At 46.7% G+C, this 13,953-nt stretch overlaps 2 protein-coding genes across 4 annotated transcripts in view; one reads left to right on the top strand and one right to left on the bottom strand.

Annotated features, from left to right (window-relative positions):
* LOC8042609 (cysteine-rich with EGF-like domain protein 2) overlaps nt 1–9,166 on the top strand; it is a 32,960-nt gene extending 23,794 nt beyond the window's left edge. For 2 of the 3 annotated variants that reach the window (XM_029969394.4, XM_040498762.2), the window contains exons 9-10: nt 4,189–4,284; nt 8,955–9,166. In XM_029969394.4, the coding sequence (XP_029825254.2) occupies nt 4,189–4,284; nt 8,955–9,064 (206 nt within the window). In that variant the 3' untranslated portion in view covers nt 9,065–9,166. Of the gene's footprint in view, nt 1–4,188; nt 4,285–8,057 lie in introns of all 3 variants that reach the window. The other variant, XM_040223227.3, reaches the window with a different exon arrangement.
* Nucleotides 9,167–10,759: 1,593 nt separating this feature from the next.
* Nucleotides 10,760–13,953, bottom strand: part of LOC8042610 (beta-1,3-galactosyltransferase 5-like) — a 297,058-nt gene continuing 293,864 nt past the window's right edge. The window contains exon 3 of the mRNA XM_042286850.1: nt 10,760–12,481. Within this exon, the coding sequence (XP_042142784.1) occupies nt 11,466–12,481 (1,016 nt within the window). The 3' untranslated portion in view covers nt 10,760–11,465. The remainder of the gene's footprint in view (nt 12,482–13,953) is intronic.

Genomic DNA, 13,953 nt, shown 5'->3' with positions numbered 1-13,953 from the left:
AGAAACGAACTGCGTTTCTTTCTACCAAGTATCCAGTAAGGAAGGAAAATGCTCAACTTGCAGCCAGAACAAGTGGCTGCGCGATCCGGTCCGATTATATGCTGCCAACGTTCACCTCGGCCAGGTTCTATGATTGACAAAGTGCAGGGTCCGGGATGTGTTTCAGACATTGTCGAGGTTGCCTCTTCCCGTCGCGCCTGCGATCGAACGCAAGGAGCTACCCAAATGTTCGCCGGGGTGTCGATTGCCACGTACCCAAGTTCAACGTTCTCGCAGCGCTTGCGTCCAATACGGGAGCTGCATTTGACCGGCATCACCGAAGGGTAATCGCTGTGGCCGCACCAACACTGCGATCCCTGTGACTACGTCGTCAAGTTTTGTGATGGAGACGATGAAAAATAAAAGTCCGCCTTTATCCTCAACATTACACGGCAACCAAGAAGCTCCCGGGTCAGTTGCATCGCAGGCAGTTGGTATCCTGGGGTCACACTAGAGCCACTGAATGAGTTGCGCTTAGAGTGGTGGCAATTCTTTCCCTAATTTCCTGATTGGTGCCGCCATTTATATGCTTTGTGCGGAGTGGGCGCAATTGGCGATAGTTACAATGTTAAAGTGCAATTTCCTAAGCTTTGCTTACGGTGTTAGGGAAGTCAGAGCGACACTGCTTTGTGAGGACGGAAAGGTATTTCACGTGATTTCGGATGAAGGTTCAGATTACTGGCAACCTTGACTCTAAGTGCCAAGCTAGCTAAAGTGTCGCTACTCTGAAGTATGATGCCTGGACGTGTCTCCAGGTCACTAGAGCTTCCTACCTCGCCAGCGACTTCCACCCGAGCTGAAAAATTTCTGGCGCCAGCCCAATCAGCAATGCGAGCTCCACGCATGGCTGGCACGGCACTGAGAGTGCTGCGGGCGCCTCCAGTTTTGGCAGCTCCGCGTTTCATCCCAATGCATGTTCCAGAACTGTAGTAGTTGCGACCTTGACCCGCGCATGGGTGCAGACAGGAAAAGCTGTAGTTTTGGAATTTCCGCATCACTTGTGGAATGAGCTCCCTTCTTCCTCGCAGCATCTCTGCAATGTCGTTGCCTATTTTGTGTTTGTAAACTGTCAGAATATCCCCGCTGTTAAATGGGTAGTGCAACGATTTTAATGTTGAGTGTGCAGTTTGTATTTTTTATATTTTTTTTATCTAGGCACAAGTGACGAAAAACTTGCCACCTTGCCCCCTGAAAACTGCTATTCCGCCGCGTAATTGCGGAGGAACAAACAAATTATTTTCCAATCTGCAGCTGCGTGTGGCGGTTACGGGAACTACGGCGAAACGTCTTTGGGGTATCTGCGGAGGTCAACAAAACCGAAGGTTATGACTGTCGCTCACCATAACCTTCGGCGATGCAAATCCTTGAAAAGTATATGATTGCGGAGGAAGTGACAGGGGATTGGAAGAGAGAACCCAACGGGAAACCAGGTTATCCCTCAGTGGACGTCAGTTAAAAGACGGCGTAAAAGTTGATAGGCACTTCGACCTTCGATCTGTTTCATTTTTTTAAATGAAAAATAGCGCGTGCAAGAAAACTTGGCTTTCTGTTCTTCACTCCATAGGCAACACAGATTGATTCCCGCAGGTAATTGGCCAAAGTCTGAAAATTGTTGCACCATCTCTTTAACGAGAGAAGCTTGCCTGTGTGCAGTATAGGGCGGTCCCAGGCTTGTTTTTCTTCGACGTCTGCCGGTGGCTTAGAGGAGTGCCGTTTTTCTTTGTTGCTCTTCTAAATGCTCATATGCCCGGGTACACAACACGTCGGCATAACCGCAAACCTATCCTACTTCAAAAAGAACAGTTCTCTTACGCTCTTCTTTCTTCTCTTTCTTACTGGATTCTTCTTTGTCCTGGCTTTCTCCTTTTTTTTTCCCCCCAAGAGAATTTGCGGTTTAGGAAGAAAAGGGCTCGTGCATTGAGGGCCGCGTCATTAAATGTTGGTTGCCAGTTGAAAGAACTCTACTGCTTGTCTTCGTCCCCACATCTTTTATTCTTTCATATTTTTTTTAAATCGAAAAGAATGTTCTTACTGAACCACACTCCGCAAGCTGTACATTTTCGATCGACGCAAAAACGGACGTGCGAGACGTTGCATGCAAATCGCCACGGCCGTCTTTGCACGACGGCGTTCGGACCAACTTACAGAACCGGGGCATGCAAAGCTTTGGGCGTTGAGCCGGCAGTGCCGGGTTGAGCCTGCGCTGCTGTTAAGGCTCGACCACCCACTTAAAGCGCCAGCGTCGACAGTCGGGTTCGACCAAGAAACTTTTTTCTCAGCTGCACAGCACGAGCTCTGGAACCGATACAGTGGAATCCCCGTTAATTCAAGCTCTTGGATAAATCAAACTAACATGCAGGTCCCGTCCTATGTGTTTCTACGGAGGAAACTCCCGGTAGTTAAAACTGCATTATTCAAACAAAGTTTGGGTCCCTCAGGTTCAAATTACCGTATTTACCCGCATAATGAATGCACTTTTTTTCCCGAAAAATTGACACATATTTGGGAGGTGCGTTCATTACGCAGGGTAAACTTTTTGCATTTGCACACTTCGTGCAAATGTCATGTTAGGTGCTAATACGACACGGCAAGGTACTGTGACACGTCTGCACTTATGGAAGCGTACCCACGGCTGGTCGGGGGCACGCCACAGTAACCATGCTTTTTAGGGCGCTTTCGGCGTGCCTTATGCCGAAGGAAAAGCGCCCTACGAAGCTCACTCGGCACAGAGAGCAACGCGACCGTTCTTAGGCCTAACCGCTTTCACGATTTCACTGTCTGAAGGCAAACCACAGACGACGGCGTGTTTGTTGACATCAATGCATTTGATGGGCGAAGAACGTCCGAGGCTGGGAAATTTCTCGACCCAAGCTTCGTCAAGTGTGCGCGCCGCTCAGTTTCACGGTTGATCACTTCCGCAACTACGCACTTGCAGCCATTACGAGAGCGGCTTGGCTTGGCATAGCCTGACCGCTTGGCTGCAAAAAAAAAATTGGCTTGGTGGCTAGCTAAGTTGGGCACAATTCGAGACTCGCCGAGCCGAAAGTCGGAGGTGCGTTCATTACGCGAGGGAAAAAAAAAAGCCCAAATATTGCTACTCGTTGTGTGGGGTGCATCAATTATGCAAGTGCGTCCATTATGCGAGTAAATAGGGTAACGAGATTCCACGCGACATCCGACGGTGTGGCACTCCGGGTTTTGCGACGTCGTTCGTTGGCACTTCGGTACTGCTTCTGATGCATGGGCGGAGTAGAGCGCCGAACGAACCGGCCAGGTACGCATTCCTGGCGCCGTACTCCGAAGCGTAGCATGTTGAGTGTCTCTAGGGCACACCGGCCCTGCCGGTGTGCTCGTGTAAAATAAGGAACATTTCGACACCCAATGTTGTTGTGCTGCTCCTCGAAAACTCTAGTCAATATCTTATGTATGAGAGATCCAAATATCAGCGATTTGATTGGTTCGAGATTCATTCAAAACACTGGGTCATTCCACTGCTCTAGACCTGTCAGAAAAATAGCCTGACTAGAATGTATGTTTGGTCTCTAATCACTTGTATGATATTGATGCACATTCTAAATTAAAACCACATGCTTTGAGGGAATTAAGAAACATTAATAGACATCAATTTGAACTTCCAGAACATAACAGAACATAAATATACTTTTTTTTTTCTAGAACTGTAAGGGACTCAAATAATCTGCCAGATAAAGGCTGTAGGAATAGATTTGAAAAATCTTTTTTGAAGCTGTTTCAATGTTTCCTCTATGCCGTAATAGGGAGCCTTAATTGTTTAGACTTTTTTGCCATAGGTTGTGATGAGAGTTCTTTTTTCTATAACTTGTATTAAAATGTTCAAGATATACTAATTTTGTTTTTCTGTGCTTTGTTTCACGTGCGTGTGTGTATTCGGTATCGCTTACGCCATTCATTGGTTCAAACTAATGTTTAGTGAAATGTTGCTGTAGAGCGTTCAAACTAATGTGTAGTGAAATGTTGCTGTAGAGCAACAGTGTTGAATTTTTATGAGGTTTGTATATTTATACTACCTTTTATTCCCCACACCTGTTAAAGCCCCTTAAAAAAAAGTAAACAAAATTTAAAAAAAAAAAAAATTATTGTGCAAGACTTTTTGCTTGTTTTTGCGTGCAGACTGCGACTTCTCTTGCAACGGGTGCACGGGAGACGGTCCAGACATGTGCGTCACGTGCGCCGAAGGCTACGTGCTCAAGGACAAGGTCTGTGTGGGTGAGTCCGACTTTTGGGAGCCTCACATGACCTGCTCTGTGCCGCTTGCTTTCCGTGCGGTCGGTTCCTTCGTCTCTCTTAGGTTTGATATTCTCCTCGTTTTATACTTTGCAGTTTTTGTTTTTAACCTCGCTTTTTTGTCTTTGCCTTTTGTCGTCACTCGTAGTGTGTGTCCAAAAAAGGTTTCCAAATGTTTTTGTTTGTGGAGTTGGGACAGAAAGGCTGTGGCATGGTTTCTCGGCAGTTCGAGAATGTGGACGAGGAGAACTTGGTTTGAGTTTAGTCGCCCCCTTTTTCTTTATTTTCTGCTTAGCGTGTTTGTTGCTTAGCGTGTGTTAGCGTGGCGGAAGTTGCCAGCGAGCTTTAATTGTCATTATTTTTTAACATTGATTTTAAATTAGTTTTGTGTACCACTTTTGTGCCTCTGCTAGCATGTTTTGTTTCTTTTGCATGTTATGCTTGTTCAGCATGTTCCGTTTTCTTGTCTTCTTTGTTTTCTTAAATTCCTATAGAGGTGCCGGAAGAAACGGGTGAGTCGTCTGCTTGTGTACATACCTCTGCTGCTGTCACCTTGTCATTGCCCTGTAACGCACCTGGGTGCTTCTCCTGAGTGTTTTGGGTTTTTGATTGAGAAAATGACAGTGCATTTTGGGTTTTCGATGTAGAAAATCCACCGGAAGACGAGTCTGAAGGTGAGCTTTTTACCGTAGAGCCCTTATGCCTAGGGCATTCTTCCTCAAAGGCCACCTGGAAGAAAAGTTTTTGATTTCTTTTGTTAAAAAATTTGTAAACTAAAGGTTTTTTTTTTAATGTCACGATGTCCTGTGATTATTAACATTCCACTTTTTTGTGTTTTTATATAGATGCATCAGAACCAAAAGGCAAGGATTATGCTTTCTTTGTCGTTATGTTGGAGATTTTGACCATTGTTTAGTGTTACAAGTCCCGATGGATACATCCTTCTACTAACCTCAAAATCAGGCTTGTTTCGGAGTTGGGTTGTACACTTACCGTTTGACATGTGTGCTCACAACTTCCAAGCATCTGGTGTCATGATTCGTGACATAGTATACGTAGGTTGCATGTGAAGTCATTGAAAGAGTGCTCCGACGACCACCAGAGAAGAGGGCAAGAAAGAGATCCCCTCTTATCAGGGCCCTCTTTTGTGCCTTCCCGATTTGCAGAGGCGTCGCTATTCTCCTCCCAGAAGATTAACCAGTCACTCAAAATTCTTACAAAAGCAGCTTCTTCTCTTTTTCTCTTACGTGGTGGTCAAAAGTATGCGATATGACGTCAGTGCAACCCATATATACATGAGGGCCTTCCCCCCTCTCCCGATATTGTTTTGTTGATTGTGTCGGCACCGTTAATGATTGTGGTCCTCATAGCCGCTACTTCCCTCGCATCAACAAAGTGCTTTGATCTTGTTGAGGTGTGCATGTTTTATGTTCCCAAAGTTAATATTAAGTTAGATTTTTCAGTCAAGGAGAAAACTGCTTCATAATTGCATAACAATCTGTTCTGAGCCACTTTGTGACCCAATTTTATTTTAGTCGGGTATGTATCCAAAGCCTATGCGGAGTGCAAGTTCGTCTGCTTCTTGCTCAGGGGTAGCGGCGACGTCGGAATGCCGAGCTCCAATAGACCCTTTCCGAAATTCAGTCTGGCCACTTTGATCGCTATCATCATCTGTGGAAAGGCATCTGTGCCATACCAATGGCGGCCTTCTAGTGGCTCGTAAAGGAAGACGTTGAAGATGCTTCTAAGCGGATGATGCGAGGCCTGTACATTCCGGGGTTCTCTACGACGTGACGTAGGAATGAAACACAAGTTGCTTTGTTCTGAATGCAGGTTCTTGGTCACCATCGAACTGAAAGTGATGGAGAAAGAACTCGCACTGAAGAATTCCTCGCGTGCCGTTGACTTGCAAAAGTGACGGCGCCTATACAAGTTTATTTCCGCCATTGGTATGGCAAAACCTAAACTGCTTTACGAACCACCAGATGGCACTGAATTTCGGAAAGGGTCTATTGGCTGATTGAAAGAAATAGTGGGTAGACCTCAAGGCATCTGCATTGAGGTCTACCTACTATTCTTTCAATCAAAGCCAATCTGAGCTTGCCATCGTTCTGACGTCACCACAACCCCTGCTCAAGAAGTGGACGAACTTGCGCTCCGCAGAGCATGAGCTTGCCGCCAACATCAGAGCTCCAACCTTGTGACTACAGTGAAAGTAGCTAAAGAGGTTAAGGCTTACGCTAAGAGTCTGCAACCATAGGCTCTCCGTCATTCCTTTGTTAGATTGAAGCAGAGTATTGGCATAAACAGCTCAAGACTTAAGGGGGGACATGGGTTCTTGGAGCCAAAAACGTCCTAAAACTGTATTCTTTTGAAAATGGTGATGGCTGTTGTTCTTCTGAATTTACCGGGCTTTTAAATTTGTGGATGAATATTTGGGCTATAAATCAACTAATAATGTCTATGCGGGCTGAATGTGATTGAAATTGACTCTAAAACATTGTTTTCACAAGACACAATTTTGGGACTCGTGAAAAATTTGCAGGAGGGATATCTCAACACCCAGAGCAGATAGAAATATAACCTTTCCTGAAATGTGTAGCTAAATGTGTGAAGCATACAATGTTGAGAGCGGATTTTCAAATAAAAGTCTAGAAAATTTTCTATTTGATCTTTTGGTTTATTATTTGTTAGCCTTGCATTGAGCACTGAACTTCAATGTGTGGTAAAATCACTAATAGTGGGTTTACCTTAAAAGTACTTCCAACATTGTATGCTCTACACTTTCAAGTATCTAGCCATGTGTTAAAAAGGATATTTTGTTGAGCAGTTTTTTTCCTATCGTTCCTCCAAACAAAGGCAGGCAAGTTTTAATTACCTCGAGGACAATTCTCCCGACTGAGAAAACGACCAGATATATGAAATCAGCACAAAAAGCCGAACAAGCTTATGCAGTTTGAATGGGTTTGGTCACAGAATAAGAAAAAAAGCTCCAAGACCAGTGTTCCCCCTTAAGAAATGCACGTCCAAGGATAACTCCACCTTAGTCTTTTGTCACTGTTAATCCCTCGAAGACTTGGCCGAGAACAATGTTTCTTGCGTCGCTTCTAAAATGCCACAGACAGAAAATGTTCTACTGGAGATCCGGGGACATTTCTAGAAAAGATTACAATCGTATACTCGACACCTTGTTTGACTTCATTAGAGGCATTGCACCCACCCTTGAGGCTGCTAAAGTGACGAACGACACTCCGCATCACTGTTTCTGCACGACGTCGGCAGGACTAGCTTAGTTGCCTCTGAACGCATTAATTTTTTCCTAATCATGTCAGCGGTTGGTTTCAACCCTGCTGAAAATATAAGCACCTTTTCCTTTGTCAGTAGTGCCAGGCTGCACAAACCGCTGTGTCGTGGAAAATATGCTGGCCTCTTCGACGCCGCGCAGAAAACTTTGCACGCGGGTCAATCTGTGAATTGTAACCGCCGACGGAGGGAGGAGAACGACGGGGAGTCTCTTTCGAACGTCCGCCGTCCGCTGCACGCGCTCCACGCCTTCCGCCGTGCCCCGGCTGTGCATGCGCAAGCGAGACACGTGGGAAGCTCGCACCAGTGGCAAGACACCCGAAGTTCCTCCCCGTGGTTCCCACCTCTTCGGCGACCGCTGCAGCATTTGAGGCAGAGCACATGTTGTAACGCCGTCACTCCCCCTCCCCTTTTTCTTCCACGTTTCTCTGGAACGCTGGCGGGGCTTGCAGACGAGAGCGTGAAGTGGCGCGAACTCCACGTGGTGCTGGCGCGCTACGCCACTTACCTCGGGCTCTGCGTGGCCACCTTTATCATTTTCAAAAGGAACGTTTACGCCGCCAGCGTCATTGGGGTGCTCGTGGCCGTGTACATTGGTTTCTCCGAGTACACGCTGGCCAACTGGAAGGAGCACAGTGTGACGTCGACCTTCAAGAACGTCCTGGCGTGGTGACTCCTGCGCCGTGCGCCGCTTGCAAAACCGGGGTCTAACGATTTTTTTTTTCTTCGTTTGATTGTGTTGCGTGGAACCACTGGCCTCTCTTGGGTGGCCTTGGGGACATAGCTTGTGGTTCAAGTGCGACTCTCATATTGCAGCGTTGTGTTGAAATCGGTGCTTGTCGTGTCGTCACGTTTGTTCTGTCTGTTGTGTGGTTTTCGTGGGACGTTGAGCGAGTTCTCTGCTAGTCGGCGCGTTAGTTTCGTTTAAAATGGACTACAGGAGAAGAAAACGAAAACAAGCCAAGACAGCCTCCTCTCTTTTTATTGAGGCTGTCCGAAATGCTTCAGTTTGTTGTCGCACGAGGCAGAGCGGTGTTGCACACTTCGACAGTTCACGGGTATAACACTATCCGCAGCATTGCACACAAACTCTTTGAAGCTCATAAGGTTAGGCAACACGGCGCCACCGCATATCTCCTAGTCCCATTTGCAACGGCCGTGGTTTATGCGCAAGACTACAGTTTGTGGGCAGCGTGTTCTCTTTTGCGTGTCGGTTTGTCTTAACTTATATTTGTAAATGACTGTACATTCCATCTAGGCATTGAATAAACATGAATGTGCTAACGTCGTTCCTTCTGTGCTCGGGAAAGGCGGAAACATATACGAGAGGCTGTTGTTCCTGGTTGCAGGGGAGGCAGTTTCAAAAGACGACGGTGCCGGCGAGGAACACAAAGACGGTTTGGGTGTGACACAGACACCCGATGACGATGCCACAGCGTCACACGGCGACGAGTTATGACATCGGAGTCCAAAAAAAACTAGTCTCATTTGTGTGCCACCACCATCTCCTCCTTTGCATGCTACACGTTTCCTGCATAAATGACGCCAACCACTCTGTTTATACCCTGCATCCTTTGTGAGTTCTTCGTGCAAGGTGCCACGCAGTCGGGCGGGGGGCTGGAGGCACTGCACAAGGCGGAACGTGTCCCAACGTGCGGGCGGCGCAGCGTGCGGAACGCCTCCCCGCTGACACTTTTTGTTGGGCGCCCATTTGTCAACGACACGCGTGCGCAAAGCTAGGTTTGATTTCTTGCTAGTTATCGTCTAGGATTGTCATTGGAAACCGCATTAAAGTGGAGAAGGACGTTGCGACAACGACCCTCCCACCTTCGGCCGCTCAGTCTTGGCGTCCTGGTGTCTTTTGGGAGGACACAAGCGGCTGCCTAATAGACGGGCGGGGGGGGGGGGGGGGGGAAGGAAAATGTTGTGCACTGGCTTTATATTATATATATATATATATATATATATATATATATATATATATATATATATATATATATATATTTGCTGGAACCACCGAATATTCCGTCTTGGGAATCTCAAATGTGCAGCCGCTGCCTGGCATGGCGAGACGCACCGAGCTTATTCCGTGTTGGATGTGCCCCCGCAGATTAATGCGAGCTGAAACTGCCAATTTTGCCTTTTTCCATGTCTGTGGTGTCTCTCATTTCTCAATTTCTCAAAAAGTCCAAAGTATGGGGCCGGAACTTTGCATTCCATTACTAGATCAAAACACAGCTCTTTCAAAATCGGGCAGGTACACCGAGGAAGAACGAAGAACTGCTTCAGCTCGTATTGTCCGCGATAGTATGCTCTAACTTCTTGGCAAGCATGCATTGTAAAAGCTAGAATGATGCCATGAAGTAAGAGGGACACTGAATCGGCACTTCCAAGTGAAAAGTTGAGGCTTGAAGGCATCGTATTCCTGACTTAAATGGTGAAGCTGCAATATTTATAGTCGTTTTACGATTGCTCGTATCAATGCAGCAGGAAGCATTCCAAGCACTTTTGCCTTTCTGCTGCAGCTTTCTGCAAATACTCAGTGGCTCTTGTGATTCACAGATGTGGAACCCAGTCTTGCACAGCCTTGCACTTTTAAAGAAATGGAATTGTTAAACATCCTGTTGCCAACATCTGAATAGATGGGGGATGAACTCCCACCTTTGTTTTCTCTGAATTGTTTGCTTTTGTTGCCTTTCAATTCAGCCGTTAAAGGGAGGGGAGCTGCGGCGAAGTTTTGAAAGTCGTTAATTTGCTTCAAATTGGTTTGACACGTCAAAAGACACATCTAAAATAATAACCCAAACTACAAATAAAAAAAAAAATTGACAAGTTTTTGATTTTTTTTTAACTCAATTTTCCCAGGTTTCTTTTTTTTTAGGTGAGGGACTTTGTTGGTTAGTAGAGTTCGTTTTGGACAAGTTGCAAGAAGTTTAATGGTGTAAAACTAATGGAAAGCATGAGGAAATTTGAAAATTGCTTTTGACACAACATTCATTCGCCGTTTTCTCAATAGCTATTCCGAATTTATAAATTTGGAGGAGTAAAGCCTGTGTGTTCCGAAAATATGCTTAGTTTTGACAGCTAAAAAGAAACCACCGGAGCTTCCGTTTAATTAAGCAACATGCCTGCCATCAGGGGCAGGGAAAAGAGGGCCGCATGGTATATGTTTATAGCTATACTCTCGTACCTTTCAACAACACAATAGATGTCATGTTAGCTCATGCTTGGTACACACCACAAGGGCACAAATAGCACTTAAACAGGACTGCTTGCCGTAACAACTGCCGTGCGTCACAAGTGGTCCTGTGGAAAACTTCACATCGTGGCATTATCCGATTTCTCACTATTCCGATCAAAGAGACATTACCAAGGTACTAACAAATGCTATACAATATCTTATATCCAGGTCGTATGACATTCTTTCTGAGCTGCTCTTGGGTGAATGTGTAAGTTTTTTGCAACAGTATCTGCTGTGTCAACAAACTTACAATGGGGGCACAGAGTTTGTGCACTAAGCTGGACCTTTTTCAAATGTGACACACGAACGGGGAACATTGGAGCGTCAAGTGCTCATCACAGTTCTAGCTTGGCAAATGCACTTACTGTCGCTCGGGGACTCGCCCAAGCCCAAAACCGCGCAATCAACAATGCTTGTACAACAGCAGAACGGGGATTCGCAGGCCCCAGATCGTCATGGTTGCTTCACTAGCAAAGTGAAGCTCAGCCTTATCACGACCAGTCGCCGACATGGAATTGCTGACTAGTTTTTCCTTCTCTGTGACGTAGTCGCCACCACTCAGTAGCGTGTGCCCTCTCGGAAGTCAGTTGCCCGTAAACCTATAGACCTTTCCAACGCACTAACCGCCACTGGCTTCTGTCCGGGACACACTGGCGTTATTCATCTGCAAGATGTTGTCCCACAGACGATACCTCTGCTCCACCAATCCGGGCACTCCTAGATGCGTGAACATGGCGTCTGGTCTCACATTGGCCGCGGTCTCGTTGGGATAGAGTTCGTAGTACCTCCGAATTTGGATGTGACCCACATGAGCAGCCTTGGCCAGGATACCCGTAGAGTAGACGTCGTCCACCCACAGGAACGGCGCTTGCCTCGAAGCATTGAAGAGGAGTGGTAGGAGCTTGGAGTGTAAGATGAACCCGAGACCACCGCAGTACGTCGGGTACATTCTGGACGGATACTCTTGCCTTGTGACATACCACTTGGACTTGCGGTTGCGCACCGCGACAGTTCTTCTCCAGGCGAGGCAGTGGATGCTCGACTCGGCCTCCGTGTCGGTGATGTTCCGCAAGTAGTCGGCCAAGAGGAAGACGTTGACCAATGCGTCGTCATCTATCTTGACGACGAACCGCACGCTATCTCTGCAGTTGTCCGTGACCCACTTGAGGCCGTAGACAAACTTGTACGTTAGGTTCCGGTAGGTGTCCAGGAACGGAAAGACGACCATGTCGCCCAATGCCTTGGCCTCTGCGTGAACGGCAGCCCTCGTTGTGAGATTCTTGGATTGTCCCACGAAAAAGATGAGTGCAGATTTGAGTTGCTCGCTGATGCTGCTATGTCCCAGCGTTTCCCTGAGGAACTGGCGGTGGGCCGCGTGTTCGGATGCCGTGTGCACAAAGAAGAGGACTTCGAGGGGGCTGCGGCAGTGCAGCTGCACCTTCCAGCCGTCCAGGAAGGGCGGGAGGTCGTAGTCGACGGTGACGTGCTGTTCTTCGAGGGACAGTCGGACGCTGACCAGGAATAGCATGCCGACGAGGAACGTGGCGACGGCGAAGAAGCACGTCTTGACGCACATTTTGCTTCGGCAGATTGCCTGCCATGGTATGCCCGGTGTGGTGAGGAGGTCACCCGTTTCTGCAAAGATACGCACTGGGATGTAGGTCCAGGATGGCACAACAGTAAGCAAAACAAAAAATGGCTCTGCTGTCAACCCACCACATACCAAAAGCAGGTTTGCCTAGGGCACTCACAGCCTCAGCAATGCAAAAACTGATCACTACTTTGCGTCTTCCTGCTCGCAATATTAAATATCATTTATGACTAGCATTATGCATACCTGTGGGACATATCCATACGTTGTATCAGCTTTTATTTAAAATTCAATGACGTGATTTCTGCAGTATCTGAGCCAAACTGCTCGATGCGCACCCTGCCGCGATTCGTCAAAAGGTGGATAAATTGTCAGCCTTGTGCTAAAAGCTCTCTTCCCTAGTTTTCAAAAACCAAAACTAGCAACTTGGACACCACTTTATTACTGGATCACAGGCAGGTGCCAATATTTAATAACTTTTTCATGATTCGATCATGACGTGCATTTCATTTGACCCTCGCAACGAACACATTCGCTCTATTCAACATGCTTCCCATACTGCAAGGGTGCATTGCTGGGAAGTGAAACGAGGCCTGCACTACGGGCAACAGATTCGCGCAGTTGCGCTACTTTTACGAAGCCTGGCGAGCATTCTACACCACTTTGCATACGGCGAACCGTCCAATTCTCTTGTTACGTTCGCTTCTTCGAGAGCACTAAACTGCGCTTAAATCGATACCAGATAGAAGAGGACAAGGCCTGTGGATGACGTCCTCGTAAGTGGATCCGTTATAATAGTTCCTCGACATTCGTAGCCTATGAAACGCGTTAAATTTTTGTGACACTTGTCTGTAACGTAGGAAAACTGTGCTGTCTGAGCCAGCCTTTCGAGCAGGGGTCTCGAAACCCCGGCCCACGGGTCAAAACCAGCCCACGGAAGTCCAGCCCGCGGCTGGCTGCGGTTCATCCAATGGAGCCCGCGGCCCATTTCCCGAAACGCACCGCTACAAATTTTTTTTCTTTTTGCAAGATCTGTGGCGATGCAGTAGGTATTACTAATTGCAAGAGCGTCAATGCCAAATGTAGCTGCCGACATATCATTCGAAACAGGGGAGTTCTTATGAATTCAGTGCACGTTTCTGTCCCGGTATTATTTTTTTTTTTAATACAGAAAATTTGGAAACAGTACAATTAATTTCCGAATTATTGAAGATTAGGGAGAGGGAAATTGCTGGGCAATTGTGTTGCATACGTGAAAGGTTTTAGCATCACGTGGCATCAATCCCCCCGCTAAATTTAACGGGAAAACTGAATTGGTATGTAGGTCACATAACGTTAATTTTCCCGCTAAATTTAGAAAAACTAAATTGTAGCGATCACTGAAATCGATTGGTATGTAGGTCACGGGACGTTAATTGTTCATCTAAATTTGGCGGAAAATTGAGGTAATGTGATCTATACACCACCTCAACTTCCCATAATGCAACACTGCGTGCGTTGCCTTATGGGACGTCAC

The sequence above is a fragment of the Ixodes scapularis genome, unplaced genomic scaffold (assembly GCF_016920785.2).
Source record: "Ixodes scapularis isolate PalLabHiFi unplaced genomic scaffold, ASM1692078v2 PGA_scaffold8__174_contigs__length_109621045, whole genome shotgun sequence".
Taxonomy (NCBI): Eukaryota; Metazoa; Arthropoda; class Arachnida; order Ixodida; family Ixodidae; genus Ixodes; species Ixodes scapularis.
This window is presented reverse-complemented; position numbering and strand designations above follow the sequence as displayed.